Source organism: Meles meles, chromosome 3 (genome assembly GCF_922984935.1).
Source record: "Meles meles chromosome 3, mMelMel3.1 paternal haplotype, whole genome shotgun sequence".
NCBI lineage: Eukaryota > Metazoa > Chordata > Mammalia > Carnivora > Mustelidae > Meles > Meles meles.
The window spans coordinates 156,004,092-156,030,520 of NC_060068.1; the positions used below are offsets into that span (position 1 = coordinate 156,004,092).

A 26,429-nucleotide genomic window follows, 5' to 3' on the forward strand; every position below is an offset into this window, starting at 1 on the left:
CACCACAGACAAGAGTTCTGTTTGTACCTTCTGTCTCTGAGACCAATCACTGATCCTAAGGGTCTCTGGAAGAGGTTCAGAGGTGGAGCCCCTTGTGAGTTTTTAGAACAATTTCATAGCCTCGAGCAACTAAATGCTTGCCTCTCTTGAAGAAGGAGTGAGGAGGCGGAATTTGCTGGACTGTGTTCTCCCCAGATAGCCTCTCAGCAGAAGCCAAAATAGCCATGAACCAAATCTCTACAGACATTACATGGAATACTGATGGGTTTACAAAGAAAAGGAGTTCTTTTGGTTTAAGGGGGGACTGAGGAACATTGCTGAAGTGTTCTAGTTTCAACAGACTCCAAATTGCTTCCACTGGAGAAAGACTGCCTTCTGGTGTGCTTGGCACTTGATGTTTAGAGACAAGATGTTCCTACCCAGAGCTCAATGCGCTACACAAAATGACTGTTTTTGTTTGGGATGTTTGTGTTCCCTTGGGGGGCCACATACCTTATGGTTTAATTCTATCAGGTGGTGTAACTTTTTTTTTTCTGGAAATGTTCCAGGATGATGCTATTGATGCCTGTTGCGCCATGTGTACCTTCAGGATACCGAGCTAACATTTTGAGTAATAATTGGAATAGTTTGAATCACTATTGTATAATGTTCCATATAATATAATAATATGATATTACTCTAATTATATAATTAAATGATAATGGCTTATATTACACTTACATTGCACATTCTATGTGCCAGACACTTCCTAAACACTTTACATAAATTATTTTAAAGCTCACAGCAACTCTAGTGAAATACCCCATTGCCCAGATGAGAAAATTGAGACTGAGAGAGGCTAATTAACTTGCCCCAGAACATACTACAATCATTTGACAAAAGGTGGATTTGAAAAGAGCTGTCTGATTCTTCTTACCCATGGCTGGGTTTTCTTACTCAGCCAGCCATGGGTAAGAAGTGAATCAACATGGCAAGGTTAGCATGGGGCCTGACACGTGGAGCCAGATGCCATGCCAGTACTGGCTATTAGAATTCAGAAGATGTTCACTAAATCTCCCTCTGTGCTGGGAGTACTGTGGTGGGAATGATTCCTGGGACAGTCAGTGAAAGAATGTCTTGCCGATTCATTGGCTGTCTCTAACTTAAGCTGCTCCTAAGATTCTCAAGTATGACTCTTTGCTGGATGGGAAGAAAAATGTTAGCATGATAAATGGTTTCATTGCATTTCACATGATCTCGTATGATTATCATGCATAAGGTTATTTTTCTTTTCTGGCATATGTGTTTATATATTTATATCCATAAATAATTTTATTTATGTAGCATAATTAAAAGTTACCAGAGTGGAACTTCATACTATGACCATTCTTTATAAATTTGCTAAAAACCTCTTCCTGTGGGCCTAGTTATATAATGACTATGTGTGAACATGTATGCTTTTTCCTAGAGAAAAACACATCTGTTCATCATATTTCACCATATTTTAGTAAGCATGAGAGTTGCCTCTTAGATACCATAGGTTACACTGGCATATATGAAAATAGTTCGTGGAAATGCTCATATTTCTTAATATATAAAAATACATTCTTAAAAATAATAGCAATTTTCAAGTTCAAGGAAGATGTTCTATAGGATCACACATTTAGAAATGTGCCACATTCAGCCAGTTACTCCATACTTTCAAAACTGATTACTTCAACTGAGCTTGTTTTTTCAAAGTATACAGTTCTGAGGTAAATACAGTGGAAGACGCCATAAAAGATTATTTTCCAGTTCTCAGAAGGAATATGATAAAAGACTTCATTTAAAAGATGGATGGCTGTGTATCATTTAAGGCAGTGGACAACAGGAAGAAAGAGTGAGGAAGAAAGACTAAAGTCAGAGGATATCTTGGGAGCTAAGGAAGTCAGGGAGAAAGGGTGAGTGGTAATTATTGGACTTCCTCCGGGAGGGGCAATGTCTGCATTTGCAGCCTGACTTCAAAGAAAACATCACAGAACTGTGACTCTGGGAGCAAGAAAATGGAATGACAATTATTTTGCCTTCCTTTTACAACATTAGCAAGAGTAAGAACAACGAACATTCTTTTTATTGATAGACTACCTGATACTGTGCTAAGGTTTTACACATGCTTCTTAAAAAGCAATGAATATGTGTGTTCATGTGTGCATGTGTTCAAATAGCATAACTGAGCTAATAATAAAGAATTTAAGGGGCGCCTGGGTGGCTCAGTGGGTTAAGCCGCTGCCTTCGGCTCAGGTCTTGATCTCAGGGTCCTGGGATCGAGTCCCGCATCGGGCTCTCTGCTCAGCGGGGAGCCTGCTTCCCTCTCTCTCTCTCTGCCTGCCTCTCTATCTACTTGTGATCTCTCTCTGTCAAATAAATAAATAAAATCTTTAAAAAAAAAAAAGAATTTAAACTGATTCCTCATAGCCCATAAGTCATTTTGAACCCCTAAGACCCCCCAATCTCATAGTACTGTATAGCCTTGTAAACCTTGCAGTAGTTACAACGATTTTTCTTGAATCCAGGATAATTCTCCAGCTTGGGCGGATGGTGGTGGTTCCTCAGAGAAGGCCTCCTCATCTGTTTGCCTGAGGTTGTTACCATTTGGGAAGAAGAAGCAAAGCAGCCTCCTGATATTTCCCAGAACATCCACACCCATGCCTCTCTGCATGCTGGCGAGGGGCTGTTCCTCTGACTTGAAATATCCCCTTTGTCCCTGCAATCAATCGCTCTTCTTCCAGTTCCTTCCTCCAAGGTAGTATCCGCTCAAACCTTCCCTGACCCCTGACCGACCTCACTGCTCACTGATCCTCTTTTGCTCTGCATTCCTGAGCACTTTTATAAAGTTCATATGCTCTTCCAGAAAGAACTTAAATAGAAGTTTATATTTTCTTTTTCCTTGCTTTCCTTTTCAAACTATACTCTAAGTCCCTTGGGCAAATGGTTTTCCTTTTACATCTACTTTAAAAAAAATATATAACTATCTCCCTCCTCCTTCACCCCTCCCTCCTTTCTCCCCGGCCTTTCCTTCCTCTTTCCACCATACTTTGTAAGCTGTTGCATTCATTCTACCATAGTCAGAAAACAGACAAATGTATCAGTTGACATGCTTTAGTCCCAAGGGTTTGTAGAGTTAATCTTCTAAGACATGTGTCTGCCAACTTACAGCTGCTATTTGTTGTTTTTAAAATTTTGGTTGAAATGGAGGCTCTGGTTTTGAGGTTGGATCCAAGAATGTATTATGGTTGTCATCATGAATACCAAGGTCCCTTTTAAAAGGGATTATGAGTGGTTGATAATTTTCAAAATCCACTTCCACCTACTCAAATGCCCCCAAATGCTTTTAGTTTTGACCTGCTAATTGGATGAGTTCCATCCCATTACCCTAGTGTAGGATTAAATCAAAGCGTATTTCATATTCAGAACCTTTTTATATGTATCTTTTTGTTTTAAACATAAAAATTAGTGTAGATATAATGAAGAACAAAAGCAACTCTCAAGAAGGAAATATGTAATAAGAGGGCCTTGTGAACCCCACACCGTGGAGAAGAGAATAGAATCTGCCTGTCGGATAGAAGGGATTTCATGGGCTGGCTTTATAAAACTGCCATTTTTTGATACCTGCTGATGGCTGCATTTCCTTCCTGCCCAAATACCACCAACCGGAGTTGGTATCCATCAACAGTTGTCATGTGTGCCTTTATGTGCTGGAGGTGGAGCCCGCTCATGCCGGTTAGATGAGCTGACATGTGCCAGGGAAGGGGGTCCTCCAGGGGCCCATGGTTACACCTTGTTTCATCCTCTGGGCTTAGCCAGGAGGTGTTCTGATTTAGAATTAAGGAATGCCCTTTTGACTAATGAGATTCAGTGGAGATTTATAGAAATACTTGACTTTAAAAAAAAACAAATGAGGGTCGCCTGGGTGGCTCAGTGGGTTAAGCCGCTGCCTTCGGCTCAGGTCATGATCTCAGGGTCCTGGGATCGAGCCCTGCATCGGGCTCTCTGCTCGGCAGGGAGCCTGCTTCCCTCTCTCTCTCTCTCTCTCTGCCTGCCTCTCTGCCTACTTGTGATCTCTCTCTGTCAAATAAATAAATAAAAAATATTAAAAAAAAACCCACAAATGAGTATATTCACCATGAAAGTGGAATTGTGTTAGTGTTACATTAAAGTCAGTTGGCTATTCTCTAGGGAAAAGTAATGATTTTCCAATACATGGATGTCGGGAGATAAAATAAACCTGATTATGAGAGGTGACTTAGTTCAGTGAGAAGGGGCAAGAGCTTTGAATCCAAAGAGGCCTGAATGACATATGACCATATGTAAAAACTGCTTTGTGACTCAGTGTCCAGACCAATAAAATGGAGATGAGATGATAGTTCTATATGATCTGTCTGAATTACTTGTGCTATCAATTGATGGAATTCATTGAAGAATATCTGGAAGTAGAAAGAGAATGAATTTTTAAAGAAAGCACTTGCACATGTTACAGAGTCATAATGATAACATGTGAAGGAAATGAAGGATTCATGTACATAAAATATTACGTGCACATACATGTGAACAACTTCATCAGTTAAGCAAATATTTTGTTGACAGGTTCCCTGATTCTATTCTTAGTCATGAAGCATTGAGGGAAAAGGTAAATTCTCTATTCCCTGGTCTTCCTCCACAGACTAGTAGGGGAGACAGAAACACAAACTCATCGTCTCAGTCCAAACCTTAGACTGGACATATGTCCAAATGCTGTCTCTCTCAACTGCCAGACAGAGTCAGACCCAAGTTTACCAACTTTTGGCCAGGGGCAGGGACGGGCTGAAGAGGAGAATCACCAGGAAGGAAGATCACCACACTGCCAAAGGATCAGTCAGCTTTCCTCCCATTTGTTTCACTCAGATCTATGTTGTATGAAGCAGATGTATGAGAAACCGGAGCAGAGCGAGGCTCATTTTGGTGACATGCAATCCCAGAAGGCTGATTTTACTTGTGAGCAAGTGACTACTACCTGATGAGTCTTAACCTTTTTTGTGCTTTTTCATGATAATTATTTTTCCTACCTTTAGGTGCGATATCTAAGAACTGATCTCGAAGACTATCAAGCTGTTCAATAGTCAGGGTGCCATTTTCTTCCTTTTCCACAGGTGGGGGGCGCACTGGGGGAGGAGGGTCTGGAAAGACTTTCACATCGCCATTAATGAAGAAATCTTCTTGGCCTAAATAAAGTTCATTCTGAATTTTTTTAGATGTTTCAATGTGATAGCGAGCCACCTCGGTTAATTTTTCCACACTGAAAATGGAAAAATGCAAAGTGTTATCCCCACTAAATACTACTGGATTAACACTATTTGCTTACTAGACATATACAAAGAGTCTACACATTATATAGCTAAAGTAGACAATTCAATCTTCATGTTTACAAATTCCAATTCTCTTCAACCCACTTTGTGAAAAGACAGAGTATAATTAAATAAGCATAGATTGGAAATAAGATATATGCTCACTGCAAAGCTCATGGTCACATATGTATACAAAGCTGAACAAAAAGGGACTTCATCAAATATGGTTTTATTAGTAATAGAACATATTTTACTGTGTAAGTACGATTGTGTCAAGAGATATATTTCATTCTAAGTGTGCATCAGAATAAAGTTATATGGCAGAAGAATCTGTAAAATACAACTGTTAGATTGACACATTTATTTGGAATCAGGAAAAATTATTAAGTTAATCAAATTTGATTATGGATTTCTGGAAGAGTGACTTTTCTCTAACTTTGACTGGAGGAGTTTGATGTTTTTTAAGACACAAAGTCAGAATGGACTCTCATAATATAAACACATTTAAATTGCTTTCTATTTTTACAAACAATAATTCCTAGTTAAATCATGTAGTATAAGCAATAGTAGGTGCAGTGGAAAGAACCCTGGAAGCTGGGCTCTCATTCCAGAACACTCCACAGCCATACGTCCTTGGGAACTTATTTAAGCTCCCTGAATTTCCTTATCTTTGCATGAAGTCAGTAACGCGTAACTCCATACCTTATGATTATTAATGAGAAATCACACAGAGCATGGATTTAACCTACACTGGGAATTATAGTTATGGCCCTAATTAAAGGGCCATTTCAAAAGCCAGAGAAGTTTTATACATGAATAAATATGATATTATTGTATTACAAGAAGGACTGTGTTTCTTGTTTGCAATAAAGTTAGGACATGATGGAAAAATCCATTTTTAATCTACTTTTATGTAACCAAGGAACACCAAAATATATTAAAGACTGAAAATTTTAAAAATAGTATTAGTTGCTTTCTTTGAAAAGACAACCCTAGAATTCAATTCCAGCATGCTATACACTAGCAAGTGCCCACCTAGTGTGTATTATCTAATTTGTTTATGCCTCGTGGTGTGTGTGCGCTGGGGTATGGAGGAGAAAGGCAATGGATAACACCTAAGTTTTGCTCCCTTTTTTTTTTTTTAATTTCTTTTCAACATAACAGAATTCATTGTTCTTGCACCACACCCACTGCTCCATGCAATGCGTGCCCTCCATAATACCCACCACCTGGCTCCCCGAACCTCCCATCCCCCACCCCTTCAAAACCCTCAAGTTGTTTTTCAGAGTCCATAGTCTCTCATGGTTCATCTCCCCTTCCAATTTCCCTCAACTCCCTTCTCCTCTCCATCTCCCCATGTCCTCCGTGTTATTTGTTATGCTCCGCAAATAAGTGAAACCATATAATTGACTCTCTCTGTTTGACTTATTTCACTCAGCATAATCTCTTCCAGTCCCATCCATGTTGATACAAAAGTTGGGTCTTCCTCCTTTCCGATGGAGGCATAATACTCCATCATGTATATGGACCACATCTTCCTTATCCATTCGTCCGTTGAAGGGCATCTTGGTTCTTTCCACAGTTTGGCGACTGTGGCCATTGCTGCTATAAACATTGGGGTACAGATGGCCCTTCTTTTCACTACATCTGTATCTTTGGGGTAAATACCCAGTAGTGCAATTGCAGGGTCATAGGGAAACTCTAGTTTTAATTTCTTAAGGAATCTCCACACTGTTCTCCAAAGTGGCTGCACCAACTTGCATTCCCACCAACAGTGTAAGAGGGTTCCCCTTTCTCCACATCCTCACCAACACACGTTGTTTCCTGTCTTGCTAATTTTGGCCATTCTAAGTGGTGTAAGGTGGTATCTCAATGTGGTTTTAATTTGAATCTCCCTGGTGGCTAGTGATAATGGACATTTTTTCATGTGTCTGATAGCCATTTGTAAGTTTTGCTCCCTTGAGTGAAGAAGCCTCCCATAGCCGACAAAGACTAAGCCACAACCAGGATCTCAAAATGGGTGTGCTCCACCTAGTGGAAGTTACCAGGAACGGAAGAGATTTAAAAATGCCTAGGGAATGGAAAGCAAGATTTGGAGTTCCGAGGGATCTTGTAGCTCTCTCTTTATTTTCCCTTTATCATCAGAGAATTTGTACAATAACCAAAGCAGAAAGCATAGCTGAACAGTCCTGGTTTTAACTTCCTGTGGTCACATTCAGGGGTCAGATATATACACAGAATATAAATCTTAGAAATTGGAGTACATCTGATAAAAATAAGAAGCATTTACTCTTGAGGGTCACGTGGCTGAGAGTTGTGAATGCTATGAATTAAGAAAATACATTTTCATTTTTAAGTGGCAGGCAGAGAACAGAACTGAACATCACTGTTCTGTGACGCTAACGAGTAACAGACTTGGCTACCCAGTAGTAAAATGATTTTAAGCTTACTGCAGTAAGGTTACCAGGTTGAGGGGTGTGTGTGTGTGTGTGTGTTAGTTATTATATAGCACAACAGATATTTTAAAAACTAGGATGAAGATTTTACAACAGAACTTTCATTATGAGACAAGGATTATAGAAAACAAACCATAACAACTATCTTCCAGACAATAGTTGTTTCTGATAATACTTGCCGTTTGTATTCTATGTACATAGTAACTTCTAAATTTTCAGTCAATGTTTATTCCAAACTGTAGTGTTCCCAGAATCTAGATCTACTAAAAACCTCTGAAATAGCCTGGTTGTTGTGTTTCCTTTTATAAATGAAGCCATGGGGCACCGAGTTATTAGGCATGGTGCTCATCTGTGGACAATGAGGGAATCCCCATCTCTTGGAACATCATGTCGCCTGACTCTCACTTGAGGGCTGTTTCTGCTTTGCTGAGCTGCTTTTTAGGGAAGAATTAAGAGAATGAGACTCTCTGCCCCTCACTGAGATGAGAAGTCTGAAAAACCTTTGGAACCAAAGAGCAAAGTGGAACTGGGTATTACCCTTACCAGGGAGTCAGCCTCACTGATAAAACATTGCAGTTGTTTTGGACTGGTTAGTCTCCCATTAATCAGCCCTGACTAAAAATAAGTCTAGCATTAGAAAGATATGAAACACGATCTTACTTCTGAAAAATATTTTAAATTTACCTATAAACAAACCTTGTAAACTATGGTCCTCATCGAGCAGCCTAAAAACCAAACTCAGAAATTATGTGTAAAACTGGACATTGCAACAGGACAGTTTGACACCTGACTTAGTGTTTGAGAAGAACCAATACAAATGCATATGTGATTCCCTAAAGGTCAAAATTTCTATTTGTAAATGTAATTTACAGTTGTAAATGCCTAAAAACCTGCTAATTTTGACCTCCAGGAATTAAAAAACAAAACAAAACAAAACAAAAAATGCTTTGGAAAAGCCATGGGGTACATTACCTGGCCATTTCATTCAAGTACCTCTCACCAAGCCACTTTTCCAAGAGTTTATATACATCGACCACCTTTGTTACTAAATCTTCAAGGAAAGCCAATGCTTTGGTCTTTATCAGTTCAAGCCGGAACTGTGTGGCTATCTCTATTTAAAAAGAAAATGAAGGATTATATATACATGCATTTTCTCATCAGCTGAATTCAATTTTAAACCAATCATGCTTCAGTTTGTGAAGATGTAGGTGCACATTTAATATGAGTATAGGTAATACCCAACCTATGTCACTGAGAAAAAAAATGGGTAATGCATGGTAGGGTCATTTGACAATTTATTTAAGCCAAAACTATTATAAACTGAGCTTTACGTTTATTACACTTTATAGCATTACATTCTTTGATAAACTGGAGTGGGAAAGAACAAATAGATAATCTCTGAATTTCAAAAGGGGGAAGATACAAAGTCTCTTGATATTTCCCTACTTAAAGAACCTCAGGATGGCAACACCATTGTACTTTCTTAGCACTGGTCAAACTAGGGTAAATTCTCTGTATTCCAGGGCCTGTTGCTGCCCATGGCACACACTAAGGCTTGTGGATTTTAGTTCTGAAATAGATTTCCCATGTTTCTCTGCTGCTTCCTCCCCTGCCACTGGCTTCATTTGCTCATTTTCCTGATTTTTTTTCAAAGTCCATTTTCAGTTGCATTCTAAGACAAGTGGGAAGGCCAGGAGAATATATCTTATAAAATCACTGCTACCTATGGAAAAGGAAGCTCTTGAACATTATGGATCCAGGATTGGCTCTTCTAGAGTCTCTGTTCCTAAGAACTCACTTTCAGGGCCTGTTAGCCTTCGGTTGGGATTTATTTTCCTAATGAGAGGCCTCAATTATTCTTCACCCCTGAAGAAAACCACCCCTGTAAAACCACACAGACTCTGACATATTCTTTTTGTGTTTATTCGCTGAGATTGTTAATTATTGCTGGTGTTCTCCTAACCCCCTCCCAAATTTTCTCTTTCTGAGATCTCAGCAGACACTTATAGGATGGCTGAATCTAACCCTCATGTGGTCCTATGAAAACAACCAATGAAATGCTGTACTTTTCAGTCCCTTTGTTCTGTGTTCCCCCTGACATAACTTGAGCCATTCACAAGCTATTTGCCTACTGGTCTGTTTTCCACTGAAAAGAATCATCTCAGTTCTTTCCAAATGCTACCTTCAAATTGCAGGGCAGCGAGGTGTTCTTCCTTGATTTTGAGCATCAGTTCTTTTCTCTTTTCCATTTGGGCAATTTCTTCTGTTGTCACCGTCACAGGCATGACTTCTGCCATCGACGGTGATTGGCCTGAAAGCGCAGTGGAACCTGGGGAGGAGAGAGCCAGCATGCAAGAGGACGCACAGCTCCTTGGACAAAATGGGGACCAAGCGACATGTGCGGGTCTACAGCAAAACTCTTTGGATTTGGAAAGGACCAACCCTAGTCCTGACTGGGAGTGGGAAGTATGGATCTTTCCTTGAGAATTCTCCAGGTGTTATCTAGGCTAGACACATGTGAAAATGCCCCTTTTGTGTAGCATCATGGGAAAATGAGGTGTGCAGGGAGGGCAGACACAGTTATAGACTCCAAGGAAGGTGCAGTGCAGAGTTTGGCGATGGAAGTGAGCAGACTGCAACCCAGCACGGAGGCCATTAGCCAGCTGCAGAAGTTCTATTCGGTCAGAGGTACTAGTGTTAGCCAAGTGCGTCCCAGATCCTCGTGAAGAAAAGAACAGCTGACAACATCCACAAGATGGCTGAAATGTGGCTCACAGTCAAGAATCTGTAATCTTCTTAGCAATCTTTTCAGTAGTACTTAACTGGAAGTACTTCCATGATTATATAAGAGAATTAGAAAATAAGAATTTGTCAGCATTTATCTGACAATCTACCCTTGAGAAATGGCAGTGTGATCCTAGCCGCAGTCTCCCTTTACATAGTTCTACTTAGTGCAATAAATCTGTCTTGAAGGTCTGACCACAAGGGGTTCGAGTCATGTGAAGAAGACATAACTATAAATAAAGAAACTGTAATAAAATGTCATTGCAGGGCACCTGGGTGGCTCAGTGGGTTGGGCCTCTGCCTTCAGCTCAGCTTATGATCTCAGGGTCCTGGGATGGAGCCCCGCTTTGGGCTCTCTGCTCAGCGGGGAACCTGTTTCCTCCTCTCTCTGCCTGCCTCTCTGCCTGCTTGTGATCTCTGTCTCTCTTTAAAAAAATGTAGTTGCAACAGTAGATGTATGAATTACAGGTGAAAGGGAGCTTAATCTCGTTCAATTTGTTTTATCATCTGTAAAATTAAGGGACTGAACTCAACCATTTATCCATTAAAAGTAGATTGAAGCATGTCCTCCAAATGCTGCTTATGTTTTTCATTTTTACCATCTGAGATGGACTAAGTGGTGTGTTTTTCCTTGTGCTGCTGTTCTTTTCTGGGCTTCAAGTGCCACCCCTCACCCCGGGCGAGCCCACATCCTCAACTCCTCCTCTTTCTCCTCCCAGGGCTGTTTAAATGTACTCCCGTGGGGAAGTGTTTCCCCACTCCTCAGAAGGACTGAGGTGACCTTGCGTTCAAGGTCTCCTGCACCTTCCCCACTAAAGAACAATGATGGATCAAATGTCTGTTTCTGGGGCTAGACTGAGTCCCATCAGGGTCGGGACTGTGTTTTTGTTTTCGCTCTTGAAGTTCACCATCCTGTCCTTCGCCCCCATCATGGCATGCTTCTCTTCTAGTGGGTGCCTAACAAGTGTCTCGTGAGCAACTGAACTGACTAGTGAAGTGACTTCTGCCCCCGTGCTTCTGTCTCTTCCTCTCTTGCCTCAACTCACCTTAAATATGTACACGTGAAGACATTCAGAGGGGGCATAATGTTTGTGCCAGAGTTAATCCCAAGGCTGACAGGAGGTCTGTCTCAGTTTGAGTTTTCTCTTGCCTTTGCTTTCTCCTCATGCCTTTAAGGCAGAGATAGGCAGGAGGCCTCCAGAAGAGAGGAACTTGCTTGAATTAAACCAGAAACCTGAATTCAACCTGAAACTTACATACATATACTCGCTTTTCACCCAACCTCTTCTCAGTTACTGCAGGCCCTTTTGTGTACACTTTTCAGACCACACAGTGCCATCTGGAGTTCTTCTAGCATGTTCCAAACTGTCCTTAAGGGTTATTTTACCTTGGATACGCTTGGCTATTTGGATAAACAAGTTAGGTGAGACTGGTTGGTACCCAGTGCCATTAGCCAGCTAACACCACCGGAGTCTGGGTCTCAGAACCAAACCAAACCAACAGTAGCTTAACGTGCCTGCTTAGACGTTTGTGCTCTACCCAGGACAGTTTAAGCATCTGCACTTTGGGATGCCAAAGCCATGACTACCTTTTGCTTTTTTGTCTGCCTTTTTCTTCTTGGGTGGTTCCTTTTTGACTTTTTTATTTGTACCCATCTGAGGAGATTTTTCTTTTGTGTCTGCTGGCAGGTTTTCCTTTTCTTCTTCCATGAGCCTCTGATGAATTTCAGCAGCCACCTGGTTGGGTACAAGCAAGATTTCAATGAATGCCATACTTAAATATGAGAGCCACGTGGATTTAGTCATCGCCCAGTTCAGCGGAAGCCTCATTCTCTTGTAAACAACCATGCCATGTACTCAGTCTTTACAGAAGACACACTTCAGTGTTTTCCTGACATGGAAACCTGGCCCAGGCTCCAAGAAGTGGCTTCCCCCGTATGTGTGTATATTGCTCACTTTCTCAAGCCCTGCCTGCAGTTCAACCTTATGTTTCCTCATTGCCACCTCCACACTGTGGCAACCCCACAATGATGCTTTTTAAAGCTTTCGTTTTAATCTCAGACTCTATGGATTTAACACTCACTATTCTTCCAGGGCATTCCCCCATACCAATGTCTCTTACATCATCATCATCATCATCATCATCATCATCATCATCATCAACATCATCATCATCATTAAACACTGCCCCACAGAGTTTTAAAGACAGTTTTTCCTAATAGTGCCCCTCCGTGAAATTTTAATACTGCAGAATTGCATCTGTCTACATATTTTACCTCTAACAGTGCCTTATACGTAAAATGGGTAATTTTTTATCCATTTTCTCCTGATCCCCAATTTCTTCTGCAGAATTTCTCCTGTTCCCAAACCAAGTTTTGGGATTGCATGCCCTGTATTATTTGGTCTCATCAACACTTGCGTTCTGGGCTTCCATTCTCCTCTAACACTAGACATCATCCCAGAAGGCACAGGGCTCATGAGGATAACCTGTCAGCTTCCTGTACCCAGGGCACTTGCAACTTCCCGCCATCTCAGCTGCCTCCTCCTTTCACTCGCATGAGTGGAGTGTCCTGGTGTGAGAGATGAGTTTCGGGGCCTCCTCATCGTAGCTGAAGAAGGAGGAGGGTGCGGTGCGGTTGCGACCCCTCCATCCCTGCTCCAGGATTCTGTGCTTCAGGAAGCAGAGAAAAATTGTCTTGAGGCTGGTGCAACTGGGGCCGTGCATTTCAAAGGCCAGACCTTTTGAAATAAGGCCAGCTGCCCCTGGAGAGGTGAAGAGCACTTGAGGGTGTAGCCCCCAGAAATGAGAGCTGAGAAAAGATTCCCAAAAGGGAGAAAGAAAACCTGCCAAACCCGGAGGAGGGAGGAGAAACATATGTTTGAAAACCTTACATCTCAATAAAGCAATAGGTAAAGAAATAGGGGGTCATGAGAATTCATTTACTGAAGTGCCTACTGTGTCCAAGCCTGGTGTTATTTCTGGGGAGGAGTGGGTGAGGGGCTTGGAGGAGAAAGAGGAAGTTGAATGGAGATGAATAGAAAGATGAATAAGTCATAAGCTCTCCTCTCCCCTGGCGAGATACACCAGCCAGTTCCCGCTTGCCCCTAGTTCCTGCACACTTCATACCCCTGGGCTCAGCATGTAGCTGTCCCCAACTGTTCTATGAATGTTAAATGTGGTTCCACCCTCCAAATGGGCTTCAAGCAGCTTTTAGCACCTTCTATGCTCATAGGGGTTGCCCAGGAAATGATTATTAATAGATGGAATTGCTTTTTAAATGATCATATTCTACAGAACTTACCCACAGCTCCTTTAAGATCAGTGGAACTTTGGAGAAATACAGAAAGATTTCAGAGAACAAGCCAGTTTTGTGTGAGTGTATGTATGTGGTTTTAATCAGATGCCCTTAAACCATAAAAATGGATTTCATAATATCTGCTGTGCTTTAAAATTCTTGGTAAAGCTGAAAGCAGACTTGTTAACCCCCCCCAAAATTGCAAGCAATTCAGTTTTGAATCTGTTTTTGCAAAGCACAGTAAGTTAGCAATTGCCTTTAAAATTGGATTTTTCTCCTTTATAAACAACTTTGTGGTGGTGGTGGTGGTGGTGATGATGATAATTATCATCATCTGCATTTTTTGGGTCCACTTCCCTCAAAGACCTCTGAGTCTCTTTCAATATTTAACATAATTCACAATACATTCAGCAATCTACCTGTAAGTCTAAAGAAACTCTAGAAATAATGTCTTGACATTGTGGGCGTTAACTATGACTTGTTTCTTTGAAATCATTGCATACCTGTTAATTAGAAGAAAGTTTTTCTAAAAATTAACATTGCACACTAAACGAGTAGCTGTTGGTGGGACTGTTGTGTAGGAAAAGGCCCGCGTTAAAATGCTCTCCTTTCAGTTGCTCTCATCCCTGCTGGCACTGTTTATCCCTACAGTAGTTTGCCCAGGCAAACTACTTAAAATTCCCTTTAAGGTCATGTGACATCAAGGTCGTAAATGTCTGTTAGAGAAATAAGAGCAGGATTCAAATATAATTATTAGGAATACTAATTAGATTAGTACTAACTAAACTTTTCTCCCTTGTTTCTATGTGGTTTTTATTTATTTTATTTTTAAAAGATTTTATTTATTTATTTGAGGGAGAGGGAGAGAGAACAAGTAGTGGGGAGAGGGAGAAGCAGGCTCCCTGCTGAGTAGGGAGCCCAATGTGGGGCTTGATCCCAGGACCCTGGGATCATGATCTGAGCCCAAGGCAGATGCTTAACAGACTGAGCCACCTAGGCAACCCTCTATGTGGTTTTCAAAGTCCACAAGGAAAATAGTATAATTGTTAATACATTTTTAACATCATGATCTATTATATTTACAATTTCCAAGACACATCGGCATACATTATTTCATTGGATCTTCCAACCATTCACGAGAGGAAAGGTATGTGGAATGTCTCCCATTTTACAGATAAGGAATTGAAGACTGGAAGAGGTTATTTCCACAAAATCATACAACTAAACCCAGAGTGGTAGCCAGTGCTCTTTGTCCTGTGTGCTGCTCTTTCCAATAATATAATATTCTACGATGTCATCTCCCCTAGGAAATTCTAATAGGATTTGTAAGACTTGTGAATTACTTTATGTAGCTCCATAAGAATAATAATTCCTCCCCCCCCCCCCCCAAACTCCTAGCTCTGGTTTCCCATTCTCTGGTGCTTGGTAGTTGCAATCAAACTCATCAACACGGTCATTGGCATCATCATCAGTAGTAACTTCAGCATCTTTGGTACAGCAGCAGTCCCATGTCAGACTGTGCTGAGGGCTTAGTATCATATTATATGTGGGCATGTTGCCAGGTGTAGGGTGTATAAAAAGTCTTAGAATCCAGTGTTCAGTGTTTAGGAAAATAGTGAGATAAACATTACAATCACCTAGAATCTTCCTAGATAGGAAGAGCTGGATGCTTGTGAAGATGATACTGCTACAGGGATTGGAAGAGCACATGATCAGAGAAGACAAGGGCTTCAAACAGCAGCCAACAACTCAGGAATCAAAGCAGGAACTAGCTCTGAAGACTTTCAGAAAGCATATAGTTTAATCAAATAGAAGGAAGGAAGAACATATTTTAGGAGAGAAAGATGACATTGGCCAAGACATGGAAATTGTTAATGCTGATGAAATATGTAGGAACCAGTATTTAGTTACTTTATGAGATGATTTCATGAGTTGGTACCAGCATGATGGGGAGCTCTGAGCCTCTGGGTCAAGGGTTTAGGATTCCACGGTGGCTACTGGAGGTCATCACACTACCTTATTTTCCTCTCTGGTTAATAACAGAAGATGATTTCTGTGTTCTTATAAGCATCACATACTTTTTTTTAACAAAATAAATCAATCTCTTTCCTCTAACTGGATCATTTTGCCTTATAATGTAGCTATCGATACATTTGGGGTCTACATCTATCATCTTACTAGGTGCTTTGTATTTGTATCGTTTGTCCTAAATCTTTTTCTGTCCTCCTTTCTTTTCTTATTTTGGACTTAATATTTTAAATTTATTTGTTTTTCTTTATATTAGTTTGGAAGTCATACAAACTAATTCACTTAATGGTTACTCTAGAGATAACACCATGAATTACTGACTAAATAATATGTATAATTTGATAAATTGACAATTTATGGTGTAACCTATGGTAACCGGTAAAAGAACATAATATAATGCATTACCTCTAAATGTAAGTAGGCGTGAAAAAGCAAAGAGGAAAAGATACAGAAAGGATAAAAATTAGACAGTGAACAAAGATATAATGTGCAAACAATATTTAAAAGCATAATTTCTAAAAAAAACCATTATAGATAAGGAAGATTACCTCCTAGTAAGAAAAGTTTTAGCTCACCAGGCCCAGATGGCCTCTTGGATAAGGCTACTGAACACTTCAAGAGGGAATAATTCCAACTTCCTCAAACTCTTTTAAAGAATAAAAAGAAAGGAAATATATCCTGACTTGATTTATGAGGCTAGTATTACATTAATGCTAAAAGTTGACAAGGACAGTATGAGAAAGACAAATTATAGGATTTTCTCACTCATGAACAGATTCAAAAATCCTAATTAAATTATTAGCAAAACAAATCCAGTAATATGTAACAAGTATGGTGTTTCATTATAATGTTGGGCTTATTTCAGGGATGTGATGTAAGTTAAATATTAGAAAATTAACCAATATGATATTTTACTATTGATAGAAAACAGAAAAAAAAATCATTTGGCAATCTCAATAGATGCAAGAAAAGTATTTGTTAATATAGTTAAGAAAAACCCTCACAGTAAGCTAAAAATGTAAAAAAAACTTTCATAATCTGATAAATAGCATTGAAAAAAATCTACAGCCAACACTTTTGTAAATTTTGACAAGCTGACTTGAAGATTTATATGGAGAGGCAAAGAGCCAAGAAAAGCCAAAATGCACTGGACAGATGACAAGGTGGGAAGATTTGCTCAACTGGATAACAAATGATATGATGTCATGTGGTTTTGGTACAAGGATGGAAAAATAGAGCAATGCAACAGAACTAATTTATGATATGTGGTCACTGAATTTATGACAAAGATAATACTGCAGTGAATGGGAAAAATCTAGTATTACTTATGCAAACTGAAGTATTATGTATAGTATCATCTACTGACATTGAAGACAGCAACCACTCTTAGCCATATATCCAAAGGTTGTGTGTGTGTATGTGCATCAGTGGGCAAGTACAAGAATGTTCGTAGCAAGGAAGTCCAAAATGTCACAGACTGGAAGCCCAAATGTGTATTAGTAGCAGTCTAGTTCAATAAACTGTGATAAATTTTATATAATGAAACAATGTACAACTACAAAAAGGAACGGACTACAGCTCCACTCAACAACATTGAATTAATCTCATACATAATGTTAAGCAAAAGAAAACACAAAGAGACAAAAGGTATGAGTCCATATATTTGAAATTCAAAAGCAAGCAAAGCTAAAGTACACTGTTTAGAGGTATAATAGACTTAAAACTTATGAATATCTAGGGAATGGTGAGTCAAAAGGCAAGCGGAGGTCCACGTTGTAGGAATCCAGGGGATTAGGACTGGGAAGGGGCAAGGACTGGGTAGGGGTGGACCTTTCCCATTTCTCCCATGTGCTGGTTCCACCAGTAACTTTAGGTGTGTTCAGCAAGCTCTGCAGTTCTACTTTCTGCACTTTTCTTAGTTGTGTCAAAATCCCACTAAAATTTTTTATAGAAGAAGCAAGACAATGAAAGGCAACTACAATCACTTTTGAGAGGGAGAAATGAAAGAAGGAAGAAAAAAGGGAAGAGGAGGAGAACAGAAAGGGAGGACAGAACACTAGGTCTGTTGTGGGATGAACGAGAGAAAAGAACCATGGAGGATGAGTGGCCAAAGAGGGACTCGGAAAACGCCCTGTCTGAAGTGAAACCTCCTCCCTCTGAGACCCTGAGGTAAGCTCCTCTTCCACCTCTTCCATCTCTTCCACAAGGTTTTTTGGAAGGTGGACACTGCTTCCTGTTTGGAACGGATATTTTGGGGAAACTCAAAGAACACCTGGCACAGTATGAAAACAGAACCACCTTGGGCACTTAGGACTGGAGGGTGAGGGAACAGTGGTCCTCCAAGCTAACCTTGTGTGCACCTTCCATAGAGGGGGAAGCTTCTCCTTACATTACAGTTATCTGTATGCTCTTCCCTTCTCTTTTGATTTGGTATGGGCCCCTTAAACACAGTGATTATTGCTGTCCCTTGCCTTCCCAGTAAAGCTGAAAAGGACATGAACTTTGAATTCGTATAGTCCTAGATCTCCTTATTGATACATAACCTGCTAAGTGACCTTGGCAAAATTTTTTAACCTTTCTGGATCCTCGTTTTCCTTGGTAATGAGGATAATACTTACCCCATAGGTAACTTATGCAAACTAGAGATAGATAGGCCAGATGTGTGTTTGTCTTAGGTCTGTAAAGTTTTATAAATTTGATTTCATTTCTAACGTGCTAAAATCAGTAGATTCCACATACAAATCTGAATTTCTGGCTTTTCCTGGAAAATTGTAAAATCTAGCCATACTGAGCCTCATTCTTAAATGGTATTTGGTCCGGAAATGCAGCACATACCTCTTTTAGGAGTGTGATTTCCACTAGGCCACAGCCCCATCCCTCCCTTATTGCATTATACTTGACCCATGTCATTGACTTTTCCCAAAGGACCCTTTTGGTCTCTGCACTTGGAACCTTGGTCCGGCACAAAAAATAATCTAATGATTTCTTCCATTCTTGAGCTCATATATTTGCTGACAGAATTGTTTTATTTCTTATTTCTTTCAGTAAACAAAACAAGACAAAAAAGTTCCTGAAGGTATAGCTTTATACAACACTATGTAAATTTTCTATTCATAGCATATACCAAAGTTAGTACTTAGTGAAAATGTAATAATGACCACTGCTTACCATGTGAGATATTGCTAAAGAAGCCTGCTGCCAGGTGTCCATTAACAACTTCTCATCTGCCTCAAAGTTTGCCTCAACATTTTCCAGTGAGTAATCGATCTTGCCCTTCAGTATGGCCTTTGTTTTTGGTTTGGACGTAGCTGAATCCGGGGATATGGATATTCGAGAAATTAGAGGAATTCTTTGAAAAAAAAAACCCAAAAAAAATAAAAGGGAAATATAAATATTTCATTTACCAGAGTTTTATTTTTTGACATGTTACTTTGGGAATTTTGTTACCTTGCTTTAACCTATACTTTCATAGTTGTCCTGGCAGAAATCTTCAAGTGAAGAAAAGACTATAAAAGACTGTATTCAGGGGGTACCTGGGTGGCCCAGTCAGTTAAATGACTGATTTTTTATTTTGACTCAGGTCATGATCTTAGGGTTGTGAGACTGAGGCCCATGTAGGGCTTCATGTTGGGAGTGGGGCCTGCTTTGATTAAGATTCTCTCTCTTTCTCTCCCCTCCCCCAACACCCTCTCTTAAAAAAAAAAAAAAGACTGTATTCAAATTTTTAAAAAGATTTTATTTATTCATTTGACAGACAGAGATCACAAGCAGGCAGAGAGAGAGAAGCAGGTTCCCTGCTGAGCAGAGAGCCTGATGTGAGTCTCGATCCCAGGACCTTGAGACCATGACCTGAGCTGAAGGTAGAGGCTTAACCCACTGAGTCACCCAGGCGCCCCTGTATTCAAATTTTTATAGTCTTATTAACAAGAGTAAACTAGAGGAAAATAATAACAAAACATCATTTTTAGGTTTAATTCTCATTGATAATGGGGAGGGAAATGAAACAACAGGAATCTTGAAGATACGCAATTTTGAAATGTGTCCAGGGCATCAACTTCTGACAAGGAACAAATCAATCATGAAAAAGCAAATCAAATAAAACTGGCACCACTCCTTTATAATGACTGACATTATTTGACTTCCTGAAGTGGACAGTGAAAAAGCAGGATATGACAGATGTGAAGACTGCAAGGGGGAAGGATTCGTGGAGGTCACAAGGTTTTGGTGGTGGGTGGGGGAAAAAATCCAACAGCCCTCCCCACTTTAGAGTAATGGTGATGAAACTTTCTCTTTGCTTTTTAAAGTGCTGTGGGAACTCAGAGGTGAGCTCTCCCTCTCCCTTCTTTCAGCCATATTGCTGCCCCTATGTAGAAATTTTAGAGCTGCCCCTGGAACATTCTATCCCTGAAGGACTCCCAATCTCAAATGCTAAGAGAAGCAGGAAGAGATCCCCAAGGCAGAATGCTTATTATGACTGGGATCCTTAGTGATCCAAAGTGTAAACTGTCCCCCCACTAGGCACGGGCTGGGCACCAAGCATGACTTCCCTGAAACTTGAGGAGAGTCAGGAGCCATGATAGTGATCAAGTATTTGGTCTGGCAGACTCAAGCTGCTGGGAACAGAGTGGTGATCCAGAAAGCTGATTGTGAATTCCAGCAAACATGTTAGCTTGGTCTTATTTTGAACACTAGATGTGGTTTCTTGAACTTGGCTCTTTGATTCTTATAGTACTTGGCATTCTGACAGTATACTGTGCCTACAGAGGCCATGTGCTGAGGTTGTTCTATGCAGTACATATCTACCCACAAGGAAAATTTACATTTTAATAACCAAGTAATGTCAAATGTCAGTCACTGAGACACTGAGATTCGTGTGTCTAACAGGGTAAATGTTGTATGATCATCTCTAAATGTTTAATACAGTATAACATGCATTTCCCAACACCTTACTTTGGAGGCATATCATTTAGAAATAAAATTTGGGGTTAGAATTCATTTACTGGAAAAAAATCTGGTCTAGCTAGCTCTGCCACTATCAATATACATGAATTGGGGCATGACACTTGACTTCCTGAAGCTCCTTTCCTCAAATAATATAAATATACAATTGCTACTATTACTATCATTGCTTATTTTTAGTCACTGGCAATTAGTAACCAATTATTTGTTACTATTATGCTGCTGCTGTTGCTGTTTTTATAGAAATAAAGTAGACAGCTATGTGGAAATGCTTAATAGTATGCTTGTTTCCCTTACGCATTTTAAAGAGACTATGGTTGATTAGTTGGTTGGTTGATACACTGATTGAGAGTTTCAGTAGATACTCATAGCAGTGATTTGAGGTTGAGATTGGTACGCAGTTGTTTTGCAGAAAATAAGAACTGGCTGTTCTTTTCCCTGTTTCATTCTGTTAAGCAACTTTAATAGCTTCCCCAATATGCCTGACTTGTATTTTGTGCTAAGAACAGAATGCGCTGCTACTATAGACATTGGAACTTGGCCTCTTTTAATGGCTCTGATGGTTCATATTGCCTTTGGAATTTTTTATTGTTTTCAATTTCGAAGTTCTTTTCCAGTAGCTTGCTGAGTTAAACATTTCTCTTGTATTTGTATTAAGAAGACGGTACTTTCCTTCTTGTGTTTTCTTGCTTACATATGGGCATTATGGGGACATGGTGAGACTACATGGAAGAAATCTAGAGTGAGAAAAAGTGGGTCTCAGATCTCATGTATAGTCCTATTGTGTTCAGGTCATCTCAAATCCTTTTTGGTATAGGGAAAATAAAGCAAAGCAATAACATGCAATACTCACAACTATAATACTCTGGAATTTAAGAAACAAAACAAAGAATCATAGGGGAAGAGATGAAAAATTAAAACAAGACAAAATCAGAGAGGGAGACAAGCCATAAGAGAGTTTTAATCATAGGAAACAAACTGAGGGTTGCTGGAAGGGAGAGGGGTGGAGGGATGGGGTAACTGGGTGATAGACATTATGGAGGGCACGTGATGTAATGACCCCTGGGTATTATATAAGACTGATGAATCACTGACCTCTACCTCTGAAACAAGCAATACATTATATGTTAATTAATTGAATTTACATTAAAAACTACTAAAAATATAAAAATTATAAGAATAAAAATACTTCATGTAGGCTATTGTCATAATATGCATTAATAATAGTCATCAGTTAACCATGAGAGACTATGGACTTTGAAAAACAACCAGAGGGTTTTGAAGGGACGGGGGTGGGAGGTTGGGGGAACCAGGTGGTGGGTAATAGGGAGGGCACGTATTGCATGGAGCACTGGGTGTGATGCCAAAACAATGAACACTGTTATGCTGTAAATAAATAAACAAATAAAAAAAAAAAGAACTACTAGGAAAATAATTTAAATCAGATTATTTATAATTATCTGTTGCTGCTTTCTCATGAATTAGTATATTTGTTATGTATATAAATATAGTAACATTAAAATTAGTATATGGCAAAAAAAATAATAATAGTCATCAGTTATCGAGTGTTACTGAGACTAGATCTCAAGTCTTCTGATCCCCGGACATGATACCCAGTGCTTTAAGGATTTCATTTTCTGTAATCTTCACAATCACCCTACTTTGTAGATACTTTATAGATAAGAAAACCAAGGCTTAAGAGAGGTGGGGTGACTTTCCTTCCAAAATAAATTGTTCTAATTTATTCTCATACAATTAGTAAATAACATCCAGGGTCGAAACCAGATCTATCTGTCTTCAAAACACAAGCACAGCACATGCATGGTCTGTGCCACTTGTGCCACTGCACTGACTCGGGCACACTTGCACAGTAAAGTACAGTTACTGCTTCCAATCTCCAGCACATACCTCATATCTCTGGAGATTTAAACTTACGTTCAGCTTGTGTATTATTTTTTAAATCTAACCTCTTTTTTTTCCCTCTCTTCACCTTTATTTTTCTCATGACCTCCTTCCTGGTCATGAGAAAATATTACTTTAACTCTTAATGCTACTTTATTAATTTATTTTTAATTAACTCATATAATTTTAAGGATTTTGAGTTTTCCTTTTGTTATTTTAGTCTTACTTTTTGCTCTCTTAGTGTTTTAGAGTTGGGATTACCACCACTCCAACTCCCTATTTCTTCTTCTTCTTTTTTTTTTTAAGATTTTTTTTTTTTTTTTTTTGACAGAGAGAGAGATGGGGAGAGAGGGAACACAAGTGGGGGCGGGTGGGGGAGTGGGAGAGGGAGAAGCAAGCTTCCCGCTGAGCAGGGAGTCCAATGCGGGGCTCAATCCCAGGATTCTGGGATCATGACCCTAGCCAAAGGCAAATCCTTAATGACTGAGCCACCCAGGCACCTCCCCTATTTCTTAAAGACATTTTTCTATCTGTTCATAGTTTCTCTGGGTTTGAGATCTTGCCCTTCTCCTGCCCTCACCCATTGGGTCTATAAAAGCAATTATTTACAAATGTTTGTATTGGACAGAAGTGTTTAATTGAAAATATAATTATTTTCTTGCTCTGGTGGGAATTTGATGTAAAACTACTGACAAGTATTTTTCCTCATAAAGTTATAATCACATATGACTGAACATTTACTGTTTCTCAATTTCCTTACCTATAAAAGAAGACTCACAACCCCGTCCATTTTCATTTACATGACACACACACACATACAAAAGTACTTGGGACCTTTCATAAAAGTGGTAGAGATTCATGATTCCTTGCTGAAAATTCTTGAGCCAAAAGTTTTCAGAATTCAAAATTTATATACTCTATATTCCCTAATATCCGCAGCAGAATCTTTTGGAAGCAGTTCATAATAAAAGACAGTATACCTCAGCAGCAAAGTAAGTAAATAGTCACTATAATTTGGATAATAGTGCATATCAATCATCTTAAGTTGAAGTTAGAAAAGTTTTCATTTTGGAGTTTTTTTGCGTTTTGGATTTGCAGATACAGGTTTTTACTAGTGGTATGCAACTTAAAATCATAAAATTTTATGCCCAAACTAATTATAGTGCAACACAATGGTCTGCCTTACCTAAGTTGACTTTCCAAAATTTCTCTATTATCTAGTTGGACCAATGGGACTCGAGTAAATCTTTTAATGTCATCGATTGGGATTTTGCCTTCCATTCCCCGGTAATAATCTTGAAGGAGTCTCTTTGTATCTTGGAAACGGTTCAGTTCTGCCTTTAATAGCAAATATGAATGTTAGTAACCAAGAAGGAACAAGCTGATCTTTACATATTTCCTGTATAAGTTCTGTAAGCACTATATTAAATATTTCAGTTGAAATCAATTTTCTGGAAATTATTAATCAGTGCAGAATGAGGTCCTTTGTTGTTCCATATGGCGCGCCTTCAACTATTTGAACAATGCTGAAGGATTATAACAGAAGTCACCACATGCGGTTGTTGTGAAGGTTTAATATAACCTACGTGAAAGTCCTTTGAGCAGTGTCCGGCATATACGGAGGAAGGAATAAGGAATTAGCAAAGAGCAGTTCTTATTTGCTGTCCCGTCCTTTCTCTTCTTTCCTCCTCATTGGTTTTAGATGTGGATTCACTTCCAGGACAAGAACCTTCCATCTAGGTGTTGCTGAGATGTGAGTGTTCTACCATTCCCCAAAGAGGCATGTACTGCTTGGACTAATAAGAAATGATTCACAAAAATTCTCTTTCACAAAAATTTCCTTCCGTTTGCCTTTACTACTGGATTTCAGTTATTCCCACCAGAAGCTTCTGACACATCTGTTCCAACAGTCAATCTCTCCTTGCCCAATCCAGTGCCCTAGGAATGCTACCCAGTGTGGCTTAGTGCTGCTTAGCAGGCTCACTTTAATCCTTTGTACAACCCACACCTGGATCCCAGAGCTGGTAGTCAGTGAGGTTGCTCCTGGGTCTCAGCTTTCTGATGACTTTTCTGGCCTCCTATGGTCCAACTTGCCCCTATACCATGGGCTTGTTCCTCTGAAAGTTGGAGGTATCAGCATTAACTGTCATTGGTTGAGCAAGCCTTTATTGAACACCAACAGTGTGCTAGCTCGGATTGTCAGCTAAACATCCCGCTCTCCTGAAGTATCTCCTCATGTAAGTCAATTGGTTGAAGATGAAAAATATACCCTCTTCCATTCTCCACCCTCACTGCTATGCTCTTCGGAAAAAATACTCATGTAACACAGCTTGACTAACACAAGCTTACTATTCCCCTCAGCTTGGCTAAACTTTGGATAGTCTTCTTCCTAACTCTAGGGTCCTGACTGCCCTTTTCTAATTTACGTTAGAAAATTTGTCATTATAAATCCTGGTTCTGTCCATTTAGATGTAAATCTAAATTTTTTTTTCCTAAAAATTTTATTTATGAAAAAGAGAGCATGGATGGGGAGGGCAGAGGGACAGGGAGAAGCAAACTTCCCCTGAGCAGGGAGCCCAACAACACAGGGCTCGATCCCAGGATCCCAGGATCATCAAGTGCCCCTGAGATGTAAATCTTTTTAAAAGCTTCTTGCCAGTTTTAGAACTCAAAACTGTCTTTCCTAAGTATCTGGGCACCACCTTTTTGAAAAGTAAGCATCATCACCTATCTGCCAGTTCCTCTGGAAGGGGAGGAGCCTAACTTGCTCCTTGAGAGTACCTAGCTCTCAGTGGTAAAACTAGGTGAAGACAGGAGAATGTTTTTGTTTGTTTGTTTGTTTGTTTGTTGTGTTTTCCCTTTAGGCAAAGCCAATCAACAAGCACAGATGGCTTCTGATGCTCACTATACCCCAGCTGTCAAACTCTAATCTTTTTCCTGGCAATGCTGGGTAGCCAGACCCGGTCTGTGCTTTCTTTCCTACTGTTGACAATAGTCTTGACTATTATTATCTGTTGAGTAATAAGTCTTATCTCACCTACTGTAATTTTTATTTAATAGGCTGCAAATATAAGTTAATGAGGTTGTTCTGGTGAATGGTTTTTTTGTTTTGTTTTGTTTTGTTTTGTTTCAATCCTGACATAAACTTTTTTTCTGGAATCAAATGCCTGCTGATGTAACTTAGCCCATGCTTTGTGGCAGAGCTGCTTTCCTGGGCTGCTGCTGGCCACTTTGGGTGTCCACTGTGAGAGGCTGACAGGGTAACAACCAGTAGGGACAGCATCTCTCCTGCTCCTCCATAATTCTAAGACACCTGGACACAAAGCTGGTTGGTGGTTGCTTGGGATGCTGCCAGTTTTTGTTTTTGTTTTTGCTTTCTTTAAAGTAGCCCAGCTTTATGGGGCTTGAATTCTAGCAGGCTCACTTAATCCTTTGTACAACCCACACCTGGATCCCAGAGTTGGTAGTCAGTGAGGTTGCTCCTCACAACCCAGAAATCAAGATCTGAGCTGAGGTCAAGAGATGGATGCTTAACCAACTGAGCCACCCAGGCGCCTGGAGGCTCCCAGTTCTAGTGCTTGTTTGGCCCCAGGCCAAAATGATTTATTTCAGCTAACTTCCTCAGCAAGTTGTAGCTTAGGCCAGGCAGAGTGCTGTGAGTAAAAG

General features: G+C 39.8%; 1 protein-coding gene across 1 annotated transcript in view; it reads right to left on the bottom strand.

The window, feature by feature from the left end:
- The window catches only part of SPEF2 (sperm flagellar 2), a 178,683-nt gene that overhangs the window by 33,783 nt on the left and 118,471 nt on the right, over positions 1-26,429 (bottom strand). Inside the window, 6 exon segments of the mRNA XM_046000034.1 lie at positions 5,061-5,290; positions 8,768-8,906; positions 9,978-10,106; positions 12,168-12,315; positions 19,071-19,251; positions 23,950-24,101. Coding sequence (XP_045855990.1) covers positions 5,061-5,290; positions 8,768-8,906; positions 9,978-10,106; positions 12,168-12,315; positions 19,071-19,251; positions 23,950-24,101 — 979 coding nt within the window.